This window comes from Pteropus alecto, unplaced genomic scaffold (genome assembly GCF_000325575.1).
Source record: "Pteropus alecto unplaced genomic scaffold, ASM32557v1 scaffold44, whole genome shotgun sequence".
Taxonomy (NCBI): Eukaryota; Metazoa; Chordata; class Mammalia; order Chiroptera; family Pteropodidae; genus Pteropus; species Pteropus alecto.
In genome coordinates, this window is record NW_006436812.1 from 5,362,884 (window position 1) to 5,384,452 (window position 21,569).

General features: G+C 57.5%; 2 protein-coding genes, 1 long non-coding RNA gene and 1 other non-coding gene across 12 annotated transcripts in view; 2 read left to right on the forward strand and 2 right to left on the reverse strand.

The window, feature by feature from the left end:
- TRAF7 (TNF receptor associated factor 7) overlaps positions 1 to 13,897 on the reverse strand; it is a 19,442-nt gene extending 5,545 nt beyond the window's left edge. The window contains exons 1-9 of the mRNA XM_015591224.2: positions 13,758 to 13,897; positions 6,433 to 6,551; positions 6,124 to 6,181; positions 4,425 to 4,516; positions 1,899 to 2,015; positions 1,302 to 1,394; positions 1,081 to 1,114; positions 201 to 384; positions 7 to 105 (exon numbers count right to left, since the gene is read on the reverse strand). Of these exons, the coding sequence (XP_015446710.1) occupies positions 7 to 105; positions 201 to 384; positions 1,081 to 1,114; positions 1,302 to 1,394; positions 1,899 to 2,015; positions 4,425 to 4,516; positions 6,124 to 6,181; positions 6,433 to 6,513 (758 nt within the window). The 5' untranslated portion in view covers positions 6,514 to 6,551; positions 13,758 to 13,897. The remainder of the gene's footprint in view (positions 1 to 6; positions 106 to 200; positions 385 to 1,080; positions 1,115 to 1,301; positions 1,395 to 1,898; positions 2,016 to 4,424; positions 4,517 to 6,123; positions 6,182 to 6,432; positions 6,552 to 13,757) is intronic.
- Positions 13,898 to 14,211: 314 nt separating this feature from the next.
- LOC107195833 lies at positions 14,212 to 14,827 on the forward strand. The gene is made up of 2 exons (XR_001517075.2): positions 14,212 to 14,476; positions 14,694 to 14,827. It is a non-coding gene; the product is annotated as an uncharacterized LOC107195833 (long non-coding RNA).
- On the forward strand, positions 14,517 to 14,599 carry LOC112481654. The gene has a single exon (XR_003046989.1). It is a non-coding gene; the product is annotated as a small nucleolar RNA SNORD60 (small nucleolar RNA).
- Positions 14,828 to 14,966: 139 nt separating the features above from the next.
- On the reverse strand, positions 14,967 to 21,395 carry RAB26 (RAB26, member RAS oncogene family). Of its 9 annotated transcripts, XM_015590992.2 has the most exons (10): positions 21,313 to 21,395; positions 21,038 to 21,224; positions 19,814 to 19,924; positions 17,385 to 17,426; positions 17,227 to 17,293; positions 17,019 to 17,071; positions 16,568 to 16,633; positions 16,427 to 16,483; positions 16,247 to 16,323; positions 14,967 to 16,153 (listed from the first exon to the last, which is right to left on the reverse strand). In XM_015590992.2, the coding sequence occupies exons 1-10, from the start codon at positions 21,351 to 21,353 to the stop codon at positions 16,051 to 16,053; spliced, it is 804 nt and encodes a 267-aa protein (XP_015446478.2). In that variant the 5' UTR covers positions 21,354 to 21,395; the 3' UTR covers positions 14,967 to 16,050. The 9 variants fall into 9 exon arrangements, with proteins under 9 accessions (XP_015446478.2, XP_024904145.1, XP_024904148.1 ...); XM_025048377.1 differs by having other exon boundaries at positions 16,247 to 16,483; XM_025048380.1 differs by having other exon boundaries at positions 16,427 to 16,633.
- Between the last annotated feature and the right edge of the window lie 174 nt (positions 21,396 to 21,569).

A 21,569-nucleotide genomic window follows, 5' to 3' on the forward strand; every position in this document is an offset into this window, starting at 1 on the left:
TCGCACTCCTTGAGGTGGGCCTCCAGGTTCATCTTGAGGAGGGGCGGGCAGCTGGGATTATTGGGGCACCGAACAGGCCTGTAGTCACAGCTGCTCTCGTGGTCCCTATGAGAGGTGAGACAGAATAGGCTGAGTCCCCAGAGGCATTGTTTTTAGCACCCTGGGGTGATGGGGAGCTGGAGGACAAGGGAGGTACTTACTTCCTGGCACTGAGCTTGATGGTGAAGGGGCACCCGCGGGGATCCACCTCAAAGACGGTGGGCTTCCCAACCCCTGCTGCCCGACAGCCGTGCCTGCAGTGGATGGAGAGCTCCCCAATCTGCTCGGCCACCGCAATGTTGTTCACCACCACCGTCAGCTTGGCATTGTCCACAGGACACTTTTCTGGAGGGGAGGGCATGCTGACCCCATGGCCCGCCCAGTAACCCTCTCTCCTGGCAGCCCTGTTCAGGGCACTGTGGCCAAGGGGGTGGGTGAGTGAGTGAGTGAGTGAGTGTGTGTGTGTGTTGGGGGGTGAGTGGTTTAGACTATTCCCTGGTGAGCGTAGCCTGGAACCTGCTCCCCCAGCTAGGTGGGCTGAGCCTCTATCAGGCACTTGATCCACCCATCTACCTGTCTCTCTGAGGTACCCAGGACAGGAAGGGGTGCACAGCTAGGCCAAGAATAACCACTAGATAAGCGGAGGCTTCTCAGCTGACCCAGAAGTCTGGGACAGGGCCATGGGGCTGGGGACAGAGCAAGAGGGCCTGGTAGGGGCACCCTGCTGGCCTCTAAGGCCCAAGACTTTGAGGTGGCAGCCTTGATAGTGAAGGCAGCCTCCAACAGGGAGAGCAGGTGCTGAGCCCAGGATCCCTCAAGTTGTAGGTCTTACTGCTCCGCCCGTCAGTGTCCTAAGCCGGGCCCGAGTGAGCCCTGGGGCCACCACCACCCGCTGCAGAGATGCTGTGCACAGGACTGCGGAGAAGCCGCTGCGCAGCCAGGGGCACGATCAGTGCTGGGCCTGTGCCGGGACCTCCCTGGAGAGGCTTCACTCCCAGCTGGGGAACAAGGTGTCCAGGCCTGGGTCTGGGAGGGCCCTACCTGACTTCAAGGCGCATCTTCGACAGAATGTGTGCTGTGGAGACAACAGGCTAACTTGGGGCATGGCCGCAGTCACCCCCACCCAATGCCCACTGCAGAGGGCACCTGCTGGGCAACCAGACCATGCCTGTGACCAAGGTCCAGGCTCCACATGGAAGGGGCTGGCAGCCCACCCAGCCCCACAGTGGTGCAGAGGTCGAGGAGGGGACAAGCGGCCTTACCCCACACGTGGTGATCACAGGGTCCTTGAATACACTGCAGCAGAGCTGGCAGCACAGCTTCACTGAGGGCTGCTCGGCGAACACCAGCGGCTCCTAGAACCAGGCAGAGCAAGTGAAGGTGGGACCCAGGGGTGTTGGCATGGGTGGCAGACAACCAAGACACCCAACCCCTCCCCCTGCAGGCCTGAGCTGCCATCTCAGCAGAGCTGCCACTTCAGCTGGGGCATGTCCCAAGAGTAGCCTGCTGAGGCTTAGGGCTGGGCCTGAGCTTGAGGGGGCCCAAGCAGGGAGGACCCCTCAGCCTGGCAGCGCCTACCGTCTACCGGAGATGGTGACTAGAAAGGGCACAGCACAGGTCCCACCTTCGGTTCCCAATGCTGGTCCCTGGTCAGCCCCTGGGGTGTGGGAGTGGGAAGAACATGCCTAGGGAACCTGGCCTGGGGTCCTTATGGACTAAAGGGGATGGAGGGGCCTTGACCAGGCCTGATCACCTCCTCACTGTGCCTGAGAGAAAAGTGGCCTTCCCATTGCCACAGTACAGTGAAGGTCCCTTAAGAGTCCTCTGCGCTGAGCCCACCCCATGGCCACCACACCTACCGGCTCCTCCTCTTCCTCGGGCAGCGAGAACGTGGAGCGCAGGGACATGCTGGACTCGGAGTGTAGGGAGCGGACGGAGATGGCTGAGTCGGAGCGGCGCGGGGTGCTGATGGGGGGCTGCAGCATGGAGACAGGCACCAGTCAGCCAGCAGGGAGGGCGGGGCTGAACCCCTGTGCACACAGAGGACACTGAGCCCCCCAGGACCACCCTGTCTTAGTGGGCACTCACTCAGCCTGCAGGGGCCGTGGTGTGTGCGTGAGGAGCCATGCAATGCCCAGGCCCCCTCCTGCCCAGTGGTCCTGGCCCTGTTGGGCCGCCCGCTCTCATCTGCCAACTTTCTTTGTGTAAATGGAGAGACTTCCTGCTATTCAATTCTACGAGGACACGCTAGGCCTACTTCCTGCTTCCCGTGAGGGAATGTAGGCTGCAGAGGGGGCACCTCCACCAGCCAATCCTGAAGCGGCAGCGGCCCCTGGACTGCTGGAGGGAAAGGAATAGAAGGCTGTCTGGGACAGGTTGTGGTTCTCCAAGTGCCCATTAAGCTCAGCTGCCTGCCTGGCCTCCCTGACCAGGGACACTGAGCCAGGCAGTAAGGATCCCAGGGAAGGCGGGGACCCCACTGGACCCTGGCCAGGTTCTGAGTGCAGAAGGGACAGCCATGGGTACCTGCCTTTGCCTAAGCTATCAAAGATAAGGATTTGGGGGAGACCTGAGGTAGGAGGCTATCCCTTCCTACCCTCAAGCCTAGAATCTTCCAAAAGAGATCCTTCAAGAGCCACTGCTCCCATACTCCCCTCCCTCTCAGAAGCCTCATTTATGAGCCGCAAACCTCTTGCCTCCACACCCAGCCCACAGGCCCCTCCTGGTCCTGGCTGCTCTGGGGCCCAGCTGCTTCTGTCTCAGCCTCCATGGGTATGGGGGCTGTTGGACCGATCCCCTTACCACTGCCAAGGGTAGGGGGTCTACCAGGAGCAGAGGGAGGCTGGGCCAGACAGTGCCAGCTCTGTGCAGAGGCCCCGCGAGTTCCAGGGCCCCGCTTCCCCAAGCAAAGTCAGTGAGATCCCTGTGTCCTCTGTGCCCACAAAAGGCACCTCCCTCATCAGCGCTGTGCCCACCTCCCTTCACAGTGTCCCAAGTGGCAAGTTTGCATGGAAACGCCACGTGAGAAACAAGAGGGGAAAGTCAGAGGAAGTGAGTCAAACCATCCCCATGGGCAACAGTGGAAACCAGAGGGCAAGAGCAGGTCCAGATGGGAGCTAGGCCAAGCAAGGCAGGCCTGGCTTGGCTCTGCTTTCCCCTGCCTACTTGCCCCTTTAAGCCAGGGGGCTAATGCTGCCAGCCACCCAGCACAGGCAGAGGGATAGCCTGTAGGGGCCCAGTGGCCAAGAAAGAGAGTGTCCAGATGGTCATGGCCTCAGGGCCCTCAGCACATTTCCACCTCCTTCAAGCCACCAAGGGCCAAGATCACAGAAACCACAGAAACAGGGAATTTGCTTCCTGGGAGGGCCCAGCAGGAGGGTGGGCCTTCTGATCCCAGCCATATTCCGGTGGGCAGGTCAGAGGTTGTGGAGACTGAAGCACGTAGAGCCGAAGGGAGCAGACCACGTTATGTGCCTTGTCCTTACAGAGGGCCTAGTACAGAGCCTGGCACAAGAGTGTGTTTGTTCAAATAATTAAAAACACTGTCTTTTTCTTCTTAAATAGGAAACAAAGGCCTGGCAGCCCAGAATGAGAAGCCTTAGGTCCTGGGAGGCTGGGAGGATGTGAGAACCAGTGAAGTCTGGCAGGGCTGCCACCAAAGGAAAACAGCAGTAGGGCACAGGACAGGTCAGCAGTGGGAGGGTCTGAGCATGCCTGTGGCACCCTCCCCAGCCAGGCCAGTTCTTGCTTCCCCAGGCAGGCCCAGAGCCCAGTGACAGGCAGGGAATGTCCATTGTGACCCTGGCCACATGATCTGGGCACCAACAGCTAGCCTCCGCTCTGCCCTGAACGCCTTCCTCACTCTGCAGAGCCAGCAGCAGGAAACTCCCCAGCTCCCCCGCAGTTAGCACGGGCCTTGCAGGCCCTCCTTCGCTGACCCCCCAGCTTAAACCTGTCCACCTTTCTCCATCTGCTGGGGCCTGTCTCTCTCATAAGAAGCCCCTTCCCAGGCCTCCTGCCTCTACCTGGCAACCCACCCTTCATCCTCTACTCAGCAGCACAGGACCTTAAAAAATGGGGATCTGATCTTATTATACTGCAGACTGAACTTTCTGTGGCTCCCACCCACTCAAGATAGAGCCAAAGACACCACACCTGCTGGCCACCTCTCCCATGCAATCCAGCCTCAATGCTCAGACCTTAGAGTGTCTGCACATGCTAGCCTTCTCTCTCACACCAGCTCATTTCCCACTGCAGATCATAGCTCAGGGCTCCTCGAGGCTGAGCCTCCCACCATCAGCTCCTCCCAGGACTTGGCCCTGGAAGGGAGGGCATGGCAGGAGGCTCCTGTGGGGTCGGGAGGGGTGAACATGGCCCAGACCTACCATGCTGTCCTCCTCATCCCGAGGGGAGTAGGCAAGGGTGCTGGAGGAGGAGGGCGTCCTGCGGTGCTGTTTGTATGTGCTGGTCCCATCGGCTGCCAAGAAAAGAGAACCGGGATGCCTTGAGTGTGGGGCTAGGGGTAAGGTGGGGAAGCCTGACCTACCATGGCAGGTAGTGAGCTAGGCAGGGTCAGAGACTGGGCTGGACATTGGGCTAATCCTCTCCAGGAAGCCTCTTTGCCCCTGCCCACTCCCACTGCCTCCTTCTGGACTTGAGGGCAAATTGGCTGAGGCTGGGCTTGGGGGCAGCTGGGAACACCCCGTGCCCAGCGAGTGCCTGAGCAGGGCACAACCTGACCTGGCCCCATGCCCCCAGTGAGAGCCCTAGCTTGCTCTATGGACTGTCACTAGCTCTCAGCCCTCTCCAGGGCTGAGGCTGATAGAGAGAGCACAAGTGTGAACGGGGTTCAGGTGGCCTCCCCAGACCTACCCAGTGCTTGGAGCTCTGCCACAGGTTTCAGCCTGCCCTGGACAGTCCCAGTGCTAAGCCCTAACACCCCCAGGCAGGAGGGGTCTTCTGGAGTGGCTGCCACTGGCCTCAGGCCCCAGCCAGGCCCAGATGTCACAACAACCGGTCCTAAAGGCCTAGATTTATGATCTATGCTTCAATTGGCTGCCCTGTGACTAGGCCTCAGTTTCCCTATCTGCAATGAGAGGGGCCAGGAAAGGCAGCTGTTCATACCCAGTTCTGACCCATCCCTGCTACTGAGGGGAGTCACGGAGTGGGACAAGGGCAAGATAGGCCCCTGTCATTCACTGGCCAGGAGCTTTCGACTGCCGTGATAGGGCCATGCCATCTCTAAAGGCAGATGAGGAATTAAGGAATTGGATGGGTAGATTAGGGGTGATGCTTATTTTCTTTTTCCTCAGCAAAAAAAAAAAAAAAATAAGAAGAAAAGAGGGCTCTTTCAGAGCCCCTAGGAGGGTCACCCAGTGGCAAAAAGAAGCTGGTATACACAGTGAACAGGTATACACAGTAGCCCCGTGACCGTGCCACCATGTATATCCAGAAAAACCATGGAAAAGCAATTAAAAAACCAATTAGCAGCTGATGTGCTCCTATGAGGGCCCACTGCCAAAAAGGTAAAAGAACAAACCACCCCCAGAACACAGGCCCTGACAGGAGAGGATCCATGCCCTTTGGGAAGGAGATCGTGCCCTCGTGTGCTAGTTCTTTATAACCTCATTGAACACACAACACTGGAGCCACAGCCGTGGGACCAAACTCGAGAAAGGATCCAGTGAGCACATCTTATTCTCTATCCATGCCAGTACAGTCCCTGAGCCTGACTTTGGAGGCTGCTAGGAGCCTGGGGCAGGGATGAGCAGGGGTCGCAGTGACAAAGGACAGGTGTATATGGGGTGCTGGAGAAGTCAGGGCATCCTTCCCTGGAGAGGTGACGGAAGGAAGAAGGGGCAAGGGAATACTGGGGTTGGGGAAGACACAGTGGCAAAAGCAGAGCCAGAAGGAGCAGGACAGCTGACTCCTGCCCAGCTGGGGTGTGGGGGCCTAAGCCAAGCTGTCCACTCTCCAATTCCAGCTCCTGCTCCCAACCCCATCAAGAAGGGCCCCACAGGCTCTGGTGGAGTTAGGGATGCTCAGATTATGCCCAGCTGAGCTAGCTTGGGCTCGCAGGCTCACCTTTTGTGATAGTGGTGACAGCCGAAAAAGCGGGCCCAAAGGTTGTTTCCATTCTGGTCTAGGGAGAGAATGGATGAGACTTGACTTTGACTCTAGAGACGATATGGACACATGTGGACATGCACTGACACACTTTCGTCTAACACACCCATGTGCACGTATACACAAACACACCATCCACACACATATCACAGCCTGCCAACACAACCTCCACGTAGGAAGGGGACTATTCTGAAAGCCCTGCTGGGAGGCCGTGGGCTTGAGGGGTATGCTCAAAGAGCAGACCCTTTCCCACGAGGTGCCTCTTACCCCAGTGGCAACGTCTGGAGTGTGAAGATTGGTAGGCCCTCCAGAGAAGCGGTTGTAGCGGGCGCTCTTGCCTGAGCTCATGCTCTAGAGAGGCATCTAGGGTCCTCGGGCAGCGTCCCCTGTGAATGGAGCACAAAGGGGGGCTTTAGAGATGATGGCCAAGCCTGTCAGCTGGCAGGGGCCGCTCTACACAGCAGGCCTACTCTGCACAGTCCACCATGGGACACACTTTTGCCTCTCTCCATCACCAATACCAACAAGGATAGGTCCACAAAGTCCCTTTCCTTCCTGTCCCAGGTGTGATAGGCCTGAGAAAGAGAGGAGGCCCTGGGTATGGGCAGGCAGCTGGCACTCAGTTTTACTTCCAAGGCTTAACCCTTCAGAAAAGCCCACCAAGTTCTGCCCCAAAGGTGGAGAGCCACCCCCTCTCCCCCTGCCCCCATCCATGTTCTGTCTGCACCTCTGGGTCTGACAGCCAAATTTCCCTGAGGCCACAGGTGGGCACACAGCATGACCAAGCTTCATGCCTATTTCCTGCCAAGACAGGTCAGGACCAGGCCAGCCCCAATCTGCAGGATGGCCAAGACTCTGGCCACGCCCCAGAGAACCTGCTGGGTGATGTACCTGGAGCCTGACTCCCCATGAGCCTCATCACACAGAACAAGCTCCTTCTGGGCAAGGGGAGGAGGGGCCAAGAGAGAGGAACTGACTCCTCTGCACAACACCCATCCGGGGAACAAAAGATGCCCCTTAACAGTGTGACTCAAGGTTCGTAAGCTGGGTGGCAAGGAGAAGGCATAGGGCAAATCATCCCAGGCTTCCAAACATTCCACCCACAGAAGAGGGGCTGGGGTGGCCCGGGAGTGCCTGCAGGAGAGGGAAGAGATTAGACACTGAGAACAGCAAGGAGAGCTACTCTACTGCCAGACAGCACCCACCTCCTGGTGGCCCTATCAGCAGGCACCCCTACAGAGTGGTCTTCCCACTGTCAGGACCCGCAGCACTCTGTAGCCAAAAGCCCAGTCTGCCCATACAGTGGAGTTGGCCAGAGGAGGGAGGGCAGGCTCATCTTGTTCCCAGTGGTGGTATGGGAGGCGGGTTCCCACGCTGTGGTTTTGAGGCCCCACCGGACTAAGAAGAGCTCTGGGTGGAAGGCTGCTGAGCCTCTGGCCCTGGGAAAAGGCAGGAGATGCTCTCTGCCCCCACCCAAGGTAGGTACAGCATGGAGGGCAACTGCACAGTCTAGCTGGTTCTAGCACTTTCTCCATCAAGCCCTCCTGACCTGGGCCATCTGGCAATGTCGGCCCCCACACACATACCATGGCCATACAGAGTGACTTGGGGTCCACCCAGTGGTCCTCCAACTCAGGCTACTGGTCTGCAGGGAGGGACTGGTTCCTGAGCCCTGTGTCCCTATACTATGCTCCTGAGTTGCCTGCTGTTCCTGCTGTCTCCTTGTCCCTCTCCCCAGCTGCTCCTTCAAGTGCCACTAGCGATGCCACCCTCCCAACCTTCACAACTCAGGCCTCAGTGGGATGGCTCTCAGGCTCTGCAATTGGCACTGCCACCAGGCACCACCTCATTCCCATGCTCTAACTATCCTGCAGGTCCAGCTAGCTAGGAGGTTCCAAGAATTTGGCCAAAGCCTCCCCGCTCCTGTCCACCACTCCCCTTGCTGTGACTCAAGAGGCTTGGCTCTATGCCCCAGACCAGGCTCTCTGGTGGCTTGTCCTCTTGGGGAGAGGCAGGTCTCCTGAAAATGGGCAGTGCTAGGTCCGCGGACAGAGGTATGAATGTGACATATCTGGAAGCTCTACCTCCAGGGCCATTGCTGATCCCTATACTAAGCAGGAAGTCTTGGGGGCTACCCTGCTTGGAGCAAGGAGGCCTGGCCGGCAGCGGAAGGCCCAGACAGCCCAAAGCAGGAGATCCAGGACCTAACTGGCAAGAAAGGCTCTCCCATCTTGGAAAACCCAAAGTTGGCTCCTGTCTTAGCACCACAGGGCAGGGAAGAGGGTGAGGGGTGGGTCACCGGGAGGAAGCTGGTCGACACTGACCCGCATCTTACAATCCATCTGCTCCTTCCACTACCAGCTCCCAGGGCCAAGGACGCAGCTGCCGGCTCCAGTGAGCAGTGCCCGTGATCTGAGGCCAGGACCCCAGCAAGCACTCCCCCTGGGACCATGGCCAGCCTCCATGGGTCCCACATGCCCTAGAGCCAGAGTGCCCGTCACTGCAATCTGGGAGAGCAGGCCTCTGGCTGTCTCTTGCTCTGAAGTGAAGTAAACAGAAAGGCATGCAGTGTCCGCAGGGCAACATGCAAATCGGCCAGAAAGTCTTAGGTGGTAAATAGTGGCCAGGCCTGCGCAGCTCTGACACCCAACCTGATGGAGGACCTACAAGACTGGCCCATGAGCCAAGCTGAGCCAGGGAAGGAGGGAGGGAATCATTTCCAGTTCACACGGGTTCAGTGTGCAGCCTAAACCAGGGACCCGAGGTGGGCGGGACCCCAGGCTACAGTCTAGCACCCCCAATCTGTGTGCCCCACCCAGCCCAGAACACAGTGACTGCTTACTAAGCATCTCAGAATTGAGCAAGATACTCTCAGCCCGCCCTCAGCTGGTCCCCCAGGGGCTGCGTTTTGCAATAACAGTCTTTTCCAGTATGGTATCCTCTGGCCCTGCAGGCCGAAACCTCAGCTATAGGGATGCTGCGCCCAGCTGTCTTGGGGCTATGCCCTAGCCCTCCAGGGCAGTAGGCCTCTTTCCCCACCCCACAGTTAACCTGAGGATCTCAAAGAGGCAGGAAGTTGTCAACTAGAGCAAGAATCCTGCCCGAGGGCCTGGTGTCTCTCAAACTGGGAAAAGCCTCCACCTGGGTGGGCTAGGGAAATCTTGGATGGGGGCAGAGAGGGTAAGAAAGAGCTTTCCCTTCAGCTCCCTTGGAACTCCCTGCCAAGTCCCCACCCTGTCTGTTGCCAGAGGCCTCCAGGGAGCTCAGGGGAGAGCTCCAGAAGAGGGACCCAGGGTTCCTACCTATGTCCATGTCCAAGGGGCTTGCAGGGCCCTTTAAGTGCCCTTGCTGTCCAATAAGGAACCACAGAGCTGCCTGCAATGCTCCAGCCCCTCTTCAGGAAAGCCCCCACCAGCCCCCTCTCTGAGCAGCCTGTGAGGGAGGGCAGGCAAGCTCCTTGAGAACCCCTCCCCAGTCCACCCCCTGCAGGGAGCCCAGGATCTGCTGCCCTCTCCTTTTTCCCTTGAGAAGCACTTAGAGGGGGTGTGAGTCTGGTCCCTGCCCACAGGGTCCCTGTGGCTGGCAACCAGTGGAGTGGGCAGCCCAGGCTGGCCCTGCTGGAGTCAAGGACAGTGGGGTGACCTAATGCAGGTCCCCACCAGGGCCAAGCCCCACCTCGAGGCAGCTCTTCTGGCAGCCCCAGGCAAAGGATGTGATCAGGTCTCCAAAACAGCTGAGCCAGCGAGGGGGTAGGTGTGCCCTGGAAACCCCGTCAAGTGCTGACTGCCCCATGGAAGAGTATAGGTAGCTCCAGACACCTCTGCCCAGACACCCCAGAGCTTTGGGTGGCTAGCTAGCTAGACTGTGGCCAGAGTTCCGGGCCCAGCCTCTGGGTCAGCTCCTACCCCAGGGCCCCCTGGCTCAAACCCAGACTAAGCTGCCAAATCCTACAGAAACAGATCTGGTTGCCATAGAAAGCCACATACACTTCTCAGTTATTCCCTGGTGTTCCTTTAGCACATCTTTTACACCCCAAACAGATAGGGTGTGACCTTGGGGATCCCCTCAGTACCCAGGAGGCCCTGGTCTGAGGCCTTCCCAGCTTCCCTTCCCTCCCAGCACCTAGTCTGGGCCTCTGCCCTCACCTCACCCTCCTTCTCTCTGCACACGCAGCCCCAACTCCACGGAGGCCTCGAGGCTGCCCAACTAGACACCTGCTGTGGCCTCCTCTCCCCAGAGCTCTGCTCCATTGCATCCCTGCCCAGTCCCCATCTAGGTCCAGCCTCTCGAGTCCACCGGCTCTTCTGTTGGAGAGAAGTTTGAGAGAGGCCAGGCCCTCAGGCAGGATTCTTGCTCTAGTTGACAATTTTCTGCCCTCCCTCCTGCTAGACTGGCCCAGCTCTAACCCCCACTTGCCAATGCAAAAGCCTTCACTTCCACACCTGCCCCTTGGGGCCAGCCTCCAACTTCCAGTCTTTTCTTTCCCACACCTGACAGCCATGTAGGAAGTAGAGACCTGGACCAGCCTAGGGGACATCCAGATCCAGACTAGGAAGAGAGTGTTGTTGGAAGAGGTGGCGTTTGTCATCCCATCTCACTGCAGAGGTTACTTTTTCCTGCTCCCACCCTCCAATACAGTGCTCAGCCCAGGCTGGCTGCAGGGGCAGCACTGGCAAGCATGATCCTGTCTGTCTCAAATCCATGAGTCTAAACTTGTGGAAACAAGTCCTGGACCTCTGCCCAAGAGCCATGTGATGGGTAGTGCCCGGGCCCAGTGTATACCTCCAGGCCCCTCAGCCATTTCCTCACCACTCCATATGACTTCTATCTCCCTGGCTTCCTCCTTCTCACTTCCTTGCAGAAGTTGGGGAGGTACACAGAATCCCCAGGCCAAAGTCATTGGGGGTGCACTGGGGGCATAGAGGGCATAGATCTGGCCCGGCCCACTCTACTGTCCACCCCACAGCCTTGCGGCACATGCATCACCATTCCTTCTCACATTCCTTCAGTCCTAGATTCTTGCCAGGCTGCTTCTTCCACCTGGTACCCTCCCACAGGGTTCCCCCTGCACCAAGGCTTTCAGACAGCCCGCCTTCTCCTGCCTGGAGACTCCATGCTTCTTCAGGGAGCAACCACATCTCTTCTGCCCAGGTGCACAAGGGACACAGGGTATCTGTCAAAAGTCAAGAGTCCCCTGGTGGAGTCCTAGGTGCCCACCCACTAGTTAGGCCAAGCCCATGGGGATCCAGGTTCAGAGCAAGTCACATCATGCTGACACCTCCCAGGGCTGGGTGTGCGCTGGCACTTCATACATATGCTTTACACTGAACCCTTCAGGAGTCCATTATAAAGATGGAATAGAATATTTTGTCAAGGCCACAGGTGCCAGACCCAGATAGACCTGTGTTCAAATCTCACTTCTGCCACTTAATAGCTGTGTGATTTGGGGCAAGTTGCTTGCCCACCTGGGCCTCAATTTCTCACCCACAAAATGGAGTAGATATACCCACATCTAGAAGAAACTGTGAGAGATGACATGAGTAAACAGCAAAAGCTTCACCAACAGCAGCTCCTTTTTGAGAGCTGTAAATGAAGGCTAAGGGGCTGTCCTAGGTATATCTAGCCAGTGAGAAGTCATATTGAGGATGATCAAAGCCCTTCCTCCATTGCCACCAGCAAACCAACAAGCCTCACCATGTACTTAAGCCAGCCTCATGCCAAGTTATACCAGGGAGCAGCTAAGGCACAGAGTCCGGGCTGGCTGGAACCACCCATCAGCTCAGGCCCTTCAACCACATCTTCTTCCACTTCTCAAACTGTTCATCACTTTATCCAGCCAGCTGACCAAGGTTCACACCAATTGTGTACCAGGCCCTACGCCAGAAAGAGGGAACATCGTGACAGCTAAATGTGAGTCTGACCTGAAGAAGCCAGGAGCCTGATGGGGGAGGCAGACAGAGAGTACTAAGCTCCATTACACTTGCCAAAGGCACTTTTCATAGGTTTCTGTACCACCTAAATCAATACTGAAGACCTTGATTGATCTCTTCCATTCATTTCCGGAAGGATCATGACACAACACAGTGGGAGTTACTCCACAGGACCCCTCAGGTTGGGCCCTTCCTTCCCAGCAGGTCACCTCCTTACCAGCTGGTCACCCGCCTCAGAGGGAGGTTCTGGCTTTCTGGACATAGTGTAGCTATAGGACATGGAAACCTTGAGACACAGAGGCTGGGGTTTCTACAGAGAAATGTGAATACCCATAGTAGTGAAAGTTGGGATTTATGACAGAGAGGCTGTGTCTGCCACATGAGCCTTCAGGGAAGAGATGTGGGAAGAGAGAGATCCAAAGAGAAGGAATGAGGAAGAGAAAGGCCACATGCTTGGTGAAGGGAGCCCCTGGAGAGGGACCCTGTGTTTGCACTGGAGGACGCTGACGGATGGGGAAAAGGGTGGGCAGATCAGGCTAGGCAGCAGGAAGTTCTAAGCAAGGAAGGCAGCAAAGTAGATTGGAACCCCACCTTTCTCCCTAACCCCGTCCCAGAGCAGGGAGGGATCCAGCAGGATCCCAGACTCAGCCCCCAGCTGAACGCCCTGACCTGGCTCAAGACAACCAGGTCCAGACAGCCAGATGCTGTGATAGGAGATGAGGCCCCCGCTCTGCTCTTCTCTACTCACAGGCCAGCCTCCTCACTCTCTCCTGTTTCCCCCACTGAAGCCCACAGTCCATCCTCCTCACACAACCAGCAGCTCTTACTAGACTTAGATCTGATACTGGCTCTAATGTACTTGACTCCAACAACCTCCCTGCCACCCTGGCCTGGCCTCATCCACTTCTCCTCTTACCACTTTGCCAGTGCTCACTGGTGGACACCAAGCTCTTTCTCACCCCAGACCTTTGCACATCTTGCTCCCTCTGCCTGCTCTTCCAGCAACTTCCAGGACAGGCTGCTTTCTGTAGGTCTCCCCCACGCCAAGCCTTTCGGGAGCCTCCAGTACTCTCTTTCTCAGCGCCCTGTTTCTTTCATAGCACCTACCACAATTCCTAATGATTTTGTCTGTGTACTGTCAACCCCGTCTAGATTACCGGTTCTCAAAGAGGGAGAGATTTTGTCTCCCAAAAGACGTTTAGAAATGCCTGAAGATATTTTTGGTTGTCACAACGGAGGTGGGGACGGTTACTAGTATTTAGTGGGTGGAGACCAGGGATGCTGCTCAACATCTTACAAGGCTTAGCAGAGAATGATTCGGGCGGAGTGTCAACAGTGGCGAGGGTGAGAAATCTTATAGAAGAGCCTACAGGAACTGGGATCATGCTCTCCGCAGTGTCCCAGAACCTAAAACAGTGCCGGGCACCCTAATAGCGCTCAACAAACGCAGGAAGAAGGAATGATTTAGGAAAGAGAGAAAGGAAGAATGGAGCGAGCGACGGACTAGCTGACAAGCAGAGGACAGGAGAGAACACTCCGGCCCGTCTCAGCCCCGCCCCCCCAGGCCCGACGCCTCGCCAGACCCCAAAGCACTCGCCCTCCGCCCCACAGCGCGTTCCCAAGGCGCAAGCCCCGGGACGGGCGAGCCGCGCGGACACTCACCCGCCCGCGGCCGCCCGGGAGCTGCAGCGCCACCCTCCAGCTTCATCTTGCCCCTCGGTCACCCGCCGAGAAAGGGACAGGGCGAGCGAGCCGGAAGTGCTCAGGTGCTGCGCCCGCCGGGACTTGTAGTTCCCCGCTCTCGGGGCCCCCGGCAGTAGCCTCACGCTAAATTCTTCAGAAACTACAACTTCCGGTTGCCCCGATGTCACAGGGCGGGATTGGCGGCTTCAGAATCACTCTATGTTACAGATCGAAGTCTGATTGGCTGTGTGCATCCGTCGCTCACGGTTAGCAGCAGCAAAAGGAAGAACTGCCCCCCCAAAAGAAATACCATGGCGTGATTGGTGAAAACAAAGAGAGTAAAGAGCGGAGCGTATCAGTGGCGGGTGAGGGGGTACGTAAGGTACTTTCGCTGGGATTGTCCAATCACAGAGTTGGAACAATTACTATAAAAGCTTGAGCCTCCGGTTTCACCACTCTTTCGGGTTCGAGATCGAGGTGGGAGATTTTGTGCCGGTGAACTCCGTGCACCACGCCGGGAGAGGAGCTGGCTGCCTAGTGGAGCTGAGAGGGTTACCCAAACCTATAGGCCGACCTAGCCCCGGGGTCTATCCTCAATCCGAGTTCTACCTTGATCTTCAATGTTGTACACGTTTCTTGTCCTCCAACACCAGTTCTGGCGGGGAAGTCCGGACCTCCAGACTTAGAGCTCCCTACAGGTAAGGCTGGGTCGGGCCTGGTTTCCCCGATTCCGCTCCGAGCCTGTGATGAATTGCTTTAATTTCTGACACCTCGTATGAAAACTGCATATGCAGTCTGATTACATGGCAAGACTGAGGCTTTACGGTGCGCTCCATTGATGGGAGGGTCTGGGGAGTGAAAAATCGATGGGAAGAGTGGGCTTCTGTCTACATTTTGGCATTGTCTGCCTTTCAGGGCTGTCGGTGACCTAGCTGGAAACCTCGAATATAAATCAACATCAATCAGTCCAGGGACCTGGCGGTAAGGTGGGAGTAGTGTCCATATCTATCTGAAGTGCTTAGAAATAAAGCAAAGGTGGTATGAGTTGATTGGAGTGCAAGAGTCTTTATTTTCACACGCCATTTGTACCAGAGTCCTCCTTGGGAGGACTGGCTCATCCCTGGGCAGCCTTGGGAAGGGGTAGAGTCATGAAAATAGAAGTTCATACTTCCCACCTGCTGAGATCACCTCCATTTTTGCCTGTAAGGCTAAAAGATTTTTTTGTGTGTGCCTTTGCCTTATGGTAGGTCATAAACTCTTAATTCCTCGCTAACAGGGTTAACTGGCCACTGAGTGCCCCTTTGTTGGCATTTTAGGCAGCCCTGCTGTGCTTCCTTTGCCATCTTGGTTATGAGGGAGTGCCACCCTCTTAGTGGTGAAGTCTGGGCTTTGTTGAGAGCTCTAAAAGGCAATTTCAATGGATGAGACAGGCACTCCGGAAAAACAGCTTTATTCACCAGGACTAAGAACAAAGGCTCTCAATCAAAAGACTTGAATATTTTAATACAAGATGGAGTACACTACCAACCTCCTCCGCTTGACTTTGCCAAGCGCGGGCCTCAGCTGTAGGCAAGCCATTCCCAGTACGATGGCCTGCCGAGGTGGTACCCTGGTCAGCAGGTGACGGCTGGCAATTCTCGTTTCCCTGACATTTCTGTGATTTACCATATGCCATTCCCTGTATTACAAAGCCACAATCTTGGCATCCTCCAAGGGAACATGAGGAAGACCCTGTTGATTGCACCAGAGCCTCCTGGTGGGTAGGTTAGGAGCACACAGTCCTAGTTGGCACAAACACATATGATTCTTGGTGAAGCCTTCTGCTCCTGCCATTCCCTGCTTGGGCAGCATGTGCAGCTGAAGACATGACTTTCTAGGGTTAGGTACTGTACTGTACCATCACTGCTGCCTAGTCTTAAAGCTGAGCATTCCAGGAGGGGGCAGCAGAACGCCACAGTAAGCAGGGGACCAGGCACCCTATGCAGACTACATTGCAGGGGTTCCCCTTCCTGTACAGAAGTCCCCCAGGCAACAGCAGGTGAAGGGAGGGATGCAGTCCCACTGGCTCCCTGCAGCTCATTGTGAGGACTAAAGCTATAGATTGCCTCCAGGACAAGGGAAGGGCAAGGCTCAGCCTGTGAGTTCTGCAAACAGACACCTTGGGATTGACCCGCTGGGTGACAAGTCAGAGGGACCTGTAGATCAGCCTTTCAGTGGCTGGGCTGAACCTGGGCCTCCCAGCAGAATGCCTGGTGGCTGTTCTCATCCAGGTTCAGGGTCTGCAGCAGGAGGACACGCGGCCCTCCCTCTTGACATAGTCGTGCAGCTGGAAGCGGGGCTCGCTGGGGGCCTTCATAGAACGCTGCTTCAACTCCCTGTGGGGCAGAGGTGACCATGGAACAGAGTGGCCTGTGTCCCCAACAAGGGGATTCAGACCCTGGGTCTGGGGGGTGACTGCCAGAACTTACTTTGCTATGGCTGTGAAGGCTAAGTCCACGTTGAGGCCTGTCTTGGCACTGGTCTCCATGAAAGGTAGCCCATATTCCTGCAAACAGCTGCTGCCAGCAGGGTGGCAGCCTCATGGGGACAGCCCAGGCTCTACGGCCCCAGAGGGGCACCCCCTGGCCACCCACCTTGCCCCAACTCACCTTGGCCAGCTTCTCCCCATCCTCCCTCTTCACCACACGCTCCTGGGTAGAGTCCACCTGGTACAGGGATCTTGGTGAGAGCTGGCCTGGGGCTAACCTGCCTTCAGAGCCAGGCTGAAGAGGACAAGTAGGGATGCCCACCTTGTTCCCTAGCAGCATAAGCACCACGTCGTGCTGGGCATACTCCTGGATTTCCGTCAGCCAGGCCTATTGGGGAAGAGCTGAGACCAGAATGGAGGCTGGTGCTCCCTGCATCCCTTGCCCCTCCAGGCCATGTCCCACACAGTGCCTGCTGGACTCTGGCTAACAGGAGGGGTCCAGAAACTGCTCACCATGTGCCATGCCGAAACATCCCTGACAGGTACTTTATCCAAGGTGTTGAGTTGATGAAGTTGGAAGGTCACCCAGGCCACCTTCAGCTCATACTCAACTGGGGCCACCAGGAGGCCAGAGGGGCCTTTTCCCCTCCCCACTGTCAGTAGGGTCCTCAGAACCCTCTGGGACCCAGAAGCCATCTGTGCCTGAGGGAGGTTGGGGATGGGGTCAGGCCCAATCATTGCCCATTCTCCCCACCTAAAAGGAAGCCACTGACCTGGATGTTGTCAAAGGAGGCCTTGTTGGTGACATCATAGAGCAGCAGCAGTGCTAGGGTCAGAAGGCCAGTGAGGACATCTCCAGGGCCTTTAGTGGCTCCCCGTCACCCACAACCTCAATATCACAAGCAGAAGCCTAGGGAACAGGGCACCCACAGAGCATAGCCCCAACCACCTGGGGCTTGGACCCTGTGCCCACGAGCTCACCATGAGCATCTCGATAGTAGGCGTGGGTAACACTGCGGAACCGCTCCTGGCCAGCTGTGTCCCAGATCTGTAGTGATGGGTACAGGCCAGTGGTCAGGGCTGCCCAGTACCTCCCAGGTGTCCCCTGCCCTCAACTCACCATCTCCCAGTTGCCTCACCTGCAACTTCACCTTCATGCCATCCACGTCCAGAACTTTGTTCTGAAACACAACCAGTCAGCTTCAATGTGGGGCCTGTGCCTCCCTCTGGCAGGGGGCTCCCAGGTGGGGAGAGGGGGAGAGTTAGGCAGTGCCAGGCCAGGACTGAACCTGAAATTGGGGAGCCCCTGGCATGCCCTGAATTCATTCTTATCCTGTGTGCCCCTCAGCTGGCCAGGCTCTGCCCCCTAAGCCCATATCCTGGATGCTCATCTGACCACCTTGCCTTCCTCTACCCCCAAATAAGGCTTCCTCTTGAACCCAAGACCTGGGGTCCACCCGGTTCTCTCCCATGCCTCTGGTGAGCCCCTCCTGATGAACCATGCACAGAGGTCCCTCTCCTGCTCAATAGCTGTACTAATGGACTTGCAGGTTGCTGCCCTCCATGGCCAGAGGTGTCTAATTCTGGGCAAGGCTGTTCTTCCTCGGCCTACCCTGAAGGCCTGGCACATTGCCCCACCAGCTCCACTGCTCTCAAAGCCCCTTGCTGCCACCCACTCATCACCGAATCCTGTTGCTCTGACCCTCCCTCTGCCCCCAGCACCTCCCAAACCCAGCCGCTTAGCCTCTCTCCTTCACTCCAGCCCTCCCCAGCCCCCCTCCTCTTCCTGGTGCCCACCAATTCAGCCTCACCCTACACACCTCTCCTGCGCTCTTAACAGAGTGCAGACCCCAGTCCCCCTATCGGCCACTGGCACCTCCCACAGCTCTGCACATGCTGCTCCTTTTACTTAGAGCCATTTGCACATTTGAAGTCACACACCTTATGACCACAGGCCGTTACGCTGTGCCTCAGTTTCCCCATCCATGAATGGACATAACTAGGGTGTCCACATGGCTGCTCAAATGACTTTATGGGCTACAATGTGCAAAGCACTGAGAACCATGCCTGGCCCAGAGTGAGGGCTAAAAGCATTTGTTCTAATTTAAACGTCGCTCTCCCTTCAGGCACAGCAGTTCCCTGAGGACAGTGCCCAGTGTAGCCACCAGAGTGCAGAATTCTGCCTGGTTCATAGCGAGTGCTCACTACGTGTTTGCTGCCTGGCCGTGCTCTCTTGCCAGCCCTGGAGGGAGCAGCCCAACCCTGGTTCCCATCTGTTGGGTGGGGGTGGGGGCATGGCTGGAAAGTCACTGCTTCCCTCTTCCCCAAGCTTCTGCTGTCAGGGTGCTTCTGGGTCTCTGGGGAACCAAGCATAACCATCTGCCAGGCTGGGGAGGACACCCCGCCTTCCCCAACGCCCTGGACAGGGGTGTGAACCAACTGGCCTCACCTCCCTCACCACCTGCCCCAGAGCCAAGAGGGAGGTGAGAAGGGGGTAGGCAGAGCCAGAACACGCAAAGGACCAACTGTCCTGGGTCTAGACTGCCCCCTTCTGTCACTTCAACCCTTACTTCATCCTAGAGGACTTGAAGGACCTTGGCCCCCCAAACAGGCTATAGAATGACTCCCAGGCTGGAGGGAGCCCCCCTTTCCTGTCCCTTAATGGGCCTCTCTCTCAGCAGCCTCCTGCCAAGTGGGTCTAATTAAAAGGTGAGAAAAATGCAAATTTGGGATTTGCAGAGAATACACCAGTACCTCACCAGCACCTCAGCACTGGTACATAGAATTCAGATTGGTAGGCAGAGGTGGAGGCTCTGATGTTGGAGCCCTGCAGGCCTGAGGCTGGGCCTCATCATTTCCTGCTGCTTGAGGTGCTAGAGGGGTTTGGAAACCAAGAGTCCAGGGACATTCCCCCAGAAGAACCCCAGAACACAGCCTCCAGCTGGGGGATGGTAACAGAAATCTGGCAGGGGAGAGCAGCTGGGCGGGAGCATTTCTCATGTGCCTTTTCACCTAAGGGCATGGACCTTCCCCCCCCAAAAAAAGCCCCCAGTCTCTAGGTAGCACCTTTTCCCAGCTGTGGAATGAAGTATGTGTGCTCAAGTGCCACAACCACCTGATTGGTAGGTGCTGGGCAGCCAGCCTGGCACCTCAGGGACCCCTATGCAGTGGGGCAGTGATGCTGACCTCCCAAGTGGACACGAGCCTTAAGTTTTCTCTGACAGCCAGTGATAACTGGTGACAACCTACACCAGTGACAACCTACCCCAAGGCACAGGATACAGCCCCAGGGTCGTGCTGGTCCCCGGCACAGGAGTACCATCTCTGCTTTGGTCAGATGCAGCCACCACCTATCTCCAGAACCCTTGAGGTGTCAAGTGGCAGGCAGCTTGGGGGTTAAGGCATCCCACTTCCACCACGCTAACCCTGGGAGACAGGTGGTCCAGCCAGGAGTTCCACATCATGAGCCTGTTGGTTTCACGGGATAATGGAGAACCAGTTGCCAGGGGTGCTATGAAAACTCAGTGAGCTGGTATTGTGGGTCCAGGGTATCAACCTTCATGCTCACCCGGAAGTCGATGCCCACAGTGGAGATAAAGGTCCCCGCCAGGAAAGCCCCATCCTTGAAGCGCACAAGCAAGCAGGTCTTCCCCACACCGGAGTCCCCCACCAGCATAACCTGGGGTGAGCAGGAGGGCCAGAGGTGTTAGGGGCAGAGGGGATCAGGGTGCTGACCCACCCACTGGTGTGTCTGGTCTTTCCTGAGCTGGCCTGGTCAGAGAGGGGCTGTAGGTGAGAGGCAAGAGGGGAGGGAGGTGTCACAAGCCCACAGGTTCAATAAGGCCTGGGAGAGACATAGCAGCTATGATCCCAGCCTGCCTGCACTTCCCACTTCCACCTCTACAAGGTTCCGTCCGCTCTCTTTTAAACTGAGACCCATCTCAATCAGTCAGGAGCGGGGGCAGTTACCTCCATCCAGAGCCCTACCTAATGCCCACCCCCAGGCCCTCAGCACCATGCTTGATCTGAAAGGGGAGCATCTGGGGCTCACTCGGTGGGGAACAGAGCCTGGGAGTTGGTGGCTGGGGACCTCCTGGGAGGCTTGTGGGGGCCTCTGTACCAGAGGGCTTCTTCCAATCCCAGCCAGACCCAGGAAGAATTTGCCCTAAGAGGGTCAGATCTTGGCATGACAAGGGATCCAAGCCAGTTCTGTGGGCAGGGAGGGGCAGTCAGGCCTTCCCCTCTTCTACCCCTCCCCCAGACTGCTGCCAAAGGCTCCCAAACCCAAAGATGGTCCTGCCAACCCCCCCACAATTCACAAGCGTCTGCCTAGGCCTGGAGGAGGCACCAGTGCTCCCCACCCAACTGGCAAACCTCTTCTTTGTCTCCCTGACCCCTAAAAATGAGGAGACCCATAGACTCTGGGAGTGAGGGAAGTAACATATGGGAAATGATGAGACTAGGTCTCCATCAGGGTCAGAGATATTAGGGAACGGGGAGAGGACACCTGGCTGTGATTTCCACCGGACTCCTTGTCGAACCCTGCCAGCTGGGGGTGGTGTAGTGGACATGCCTTGCCAGCGGTATCCCAAACCCAGGTTTGAAAGCTGTGTGTGTGTATGCGATGCACCGTGCCAGCGGTACCAGCTGCGGTGTACCGCTCCAACCATCTCGGTGCCCAGGGTCCGCAAGGCCCTGCAACCTCGCCCCGGACCCCTCCCCCATTGGCCCCCGTCGGATGCCACCTGCTGCTCTCGCATGTGGTGGTGGTGGGGGGGGGTGCCCCGCTCACCTTGAAGGCGACATCGTAGAAGTCGCCGCCGCCTCCTAGCGATGGCCGGCCGGGCTGCAGGAGCCCGTTGGGCGGCACCTGGGGGCCAGGGCGCGCAGTCCCGGGGCGAGCCGGCCGGGGCTCGTTGGAGGCGGGAATCGCGGAGGCAGCAGGAGCGCTGGCCCCCTTGCTCTTGAGGGTCTTCTTCCTGGACATGGCGGGCGGGCGCTCAGTGCCCTCCCGCTGCAGCCACCGCTCCCCAGGCCTCCCTGCTCCCCGCGCCCTCGGAGCCTGACCCTGACCCGAACCCGTCCCACGGTGGCAGCGGCGGCGGCATCCCGGGCGCCTGGCTCCCCGCAGCCCCGCCCCCGCCGCCCCACAGCTCCGCAGCCACTGAGCCGGGGCCTCCCGCCGCCGCCGCCAATGGCCTCTCTGGGGCGGGGCCATGCAAATGAGTCGGCCTCCCGGGGGCGGGGTCAGGACATCGCCAGCATAGCCCTGAGTGCACCCGTCGCTATACTTTTGCCGTTTGGGAGCAGCTTCGTGGTCACCT

Bases quoted from the DNA above. Each gene is read 5' to 3' on its own strand.
- RAB26 (XM_025048375.1), bottom strand. From the start codon at position 21,353: ATGCCGCCGCCGCTGCCACCGTGGGACGGGTTCGGGTCAGG. The intron at 17,427-19,813 runs GTGAGCATGAAG...GTTGTGTTTCAG, and splicing joins CTGTGGGCATCGACTTCCGG to AACAAAGTTCTGGACGTGGA. The intron at 16,484-16,567 runs GTGGGCATCCCT...TCCCTGTACCAG, and splicing joins TTATGCTGCTAGGGAACAAG to GTGGACTCTACCCAGGAGCG.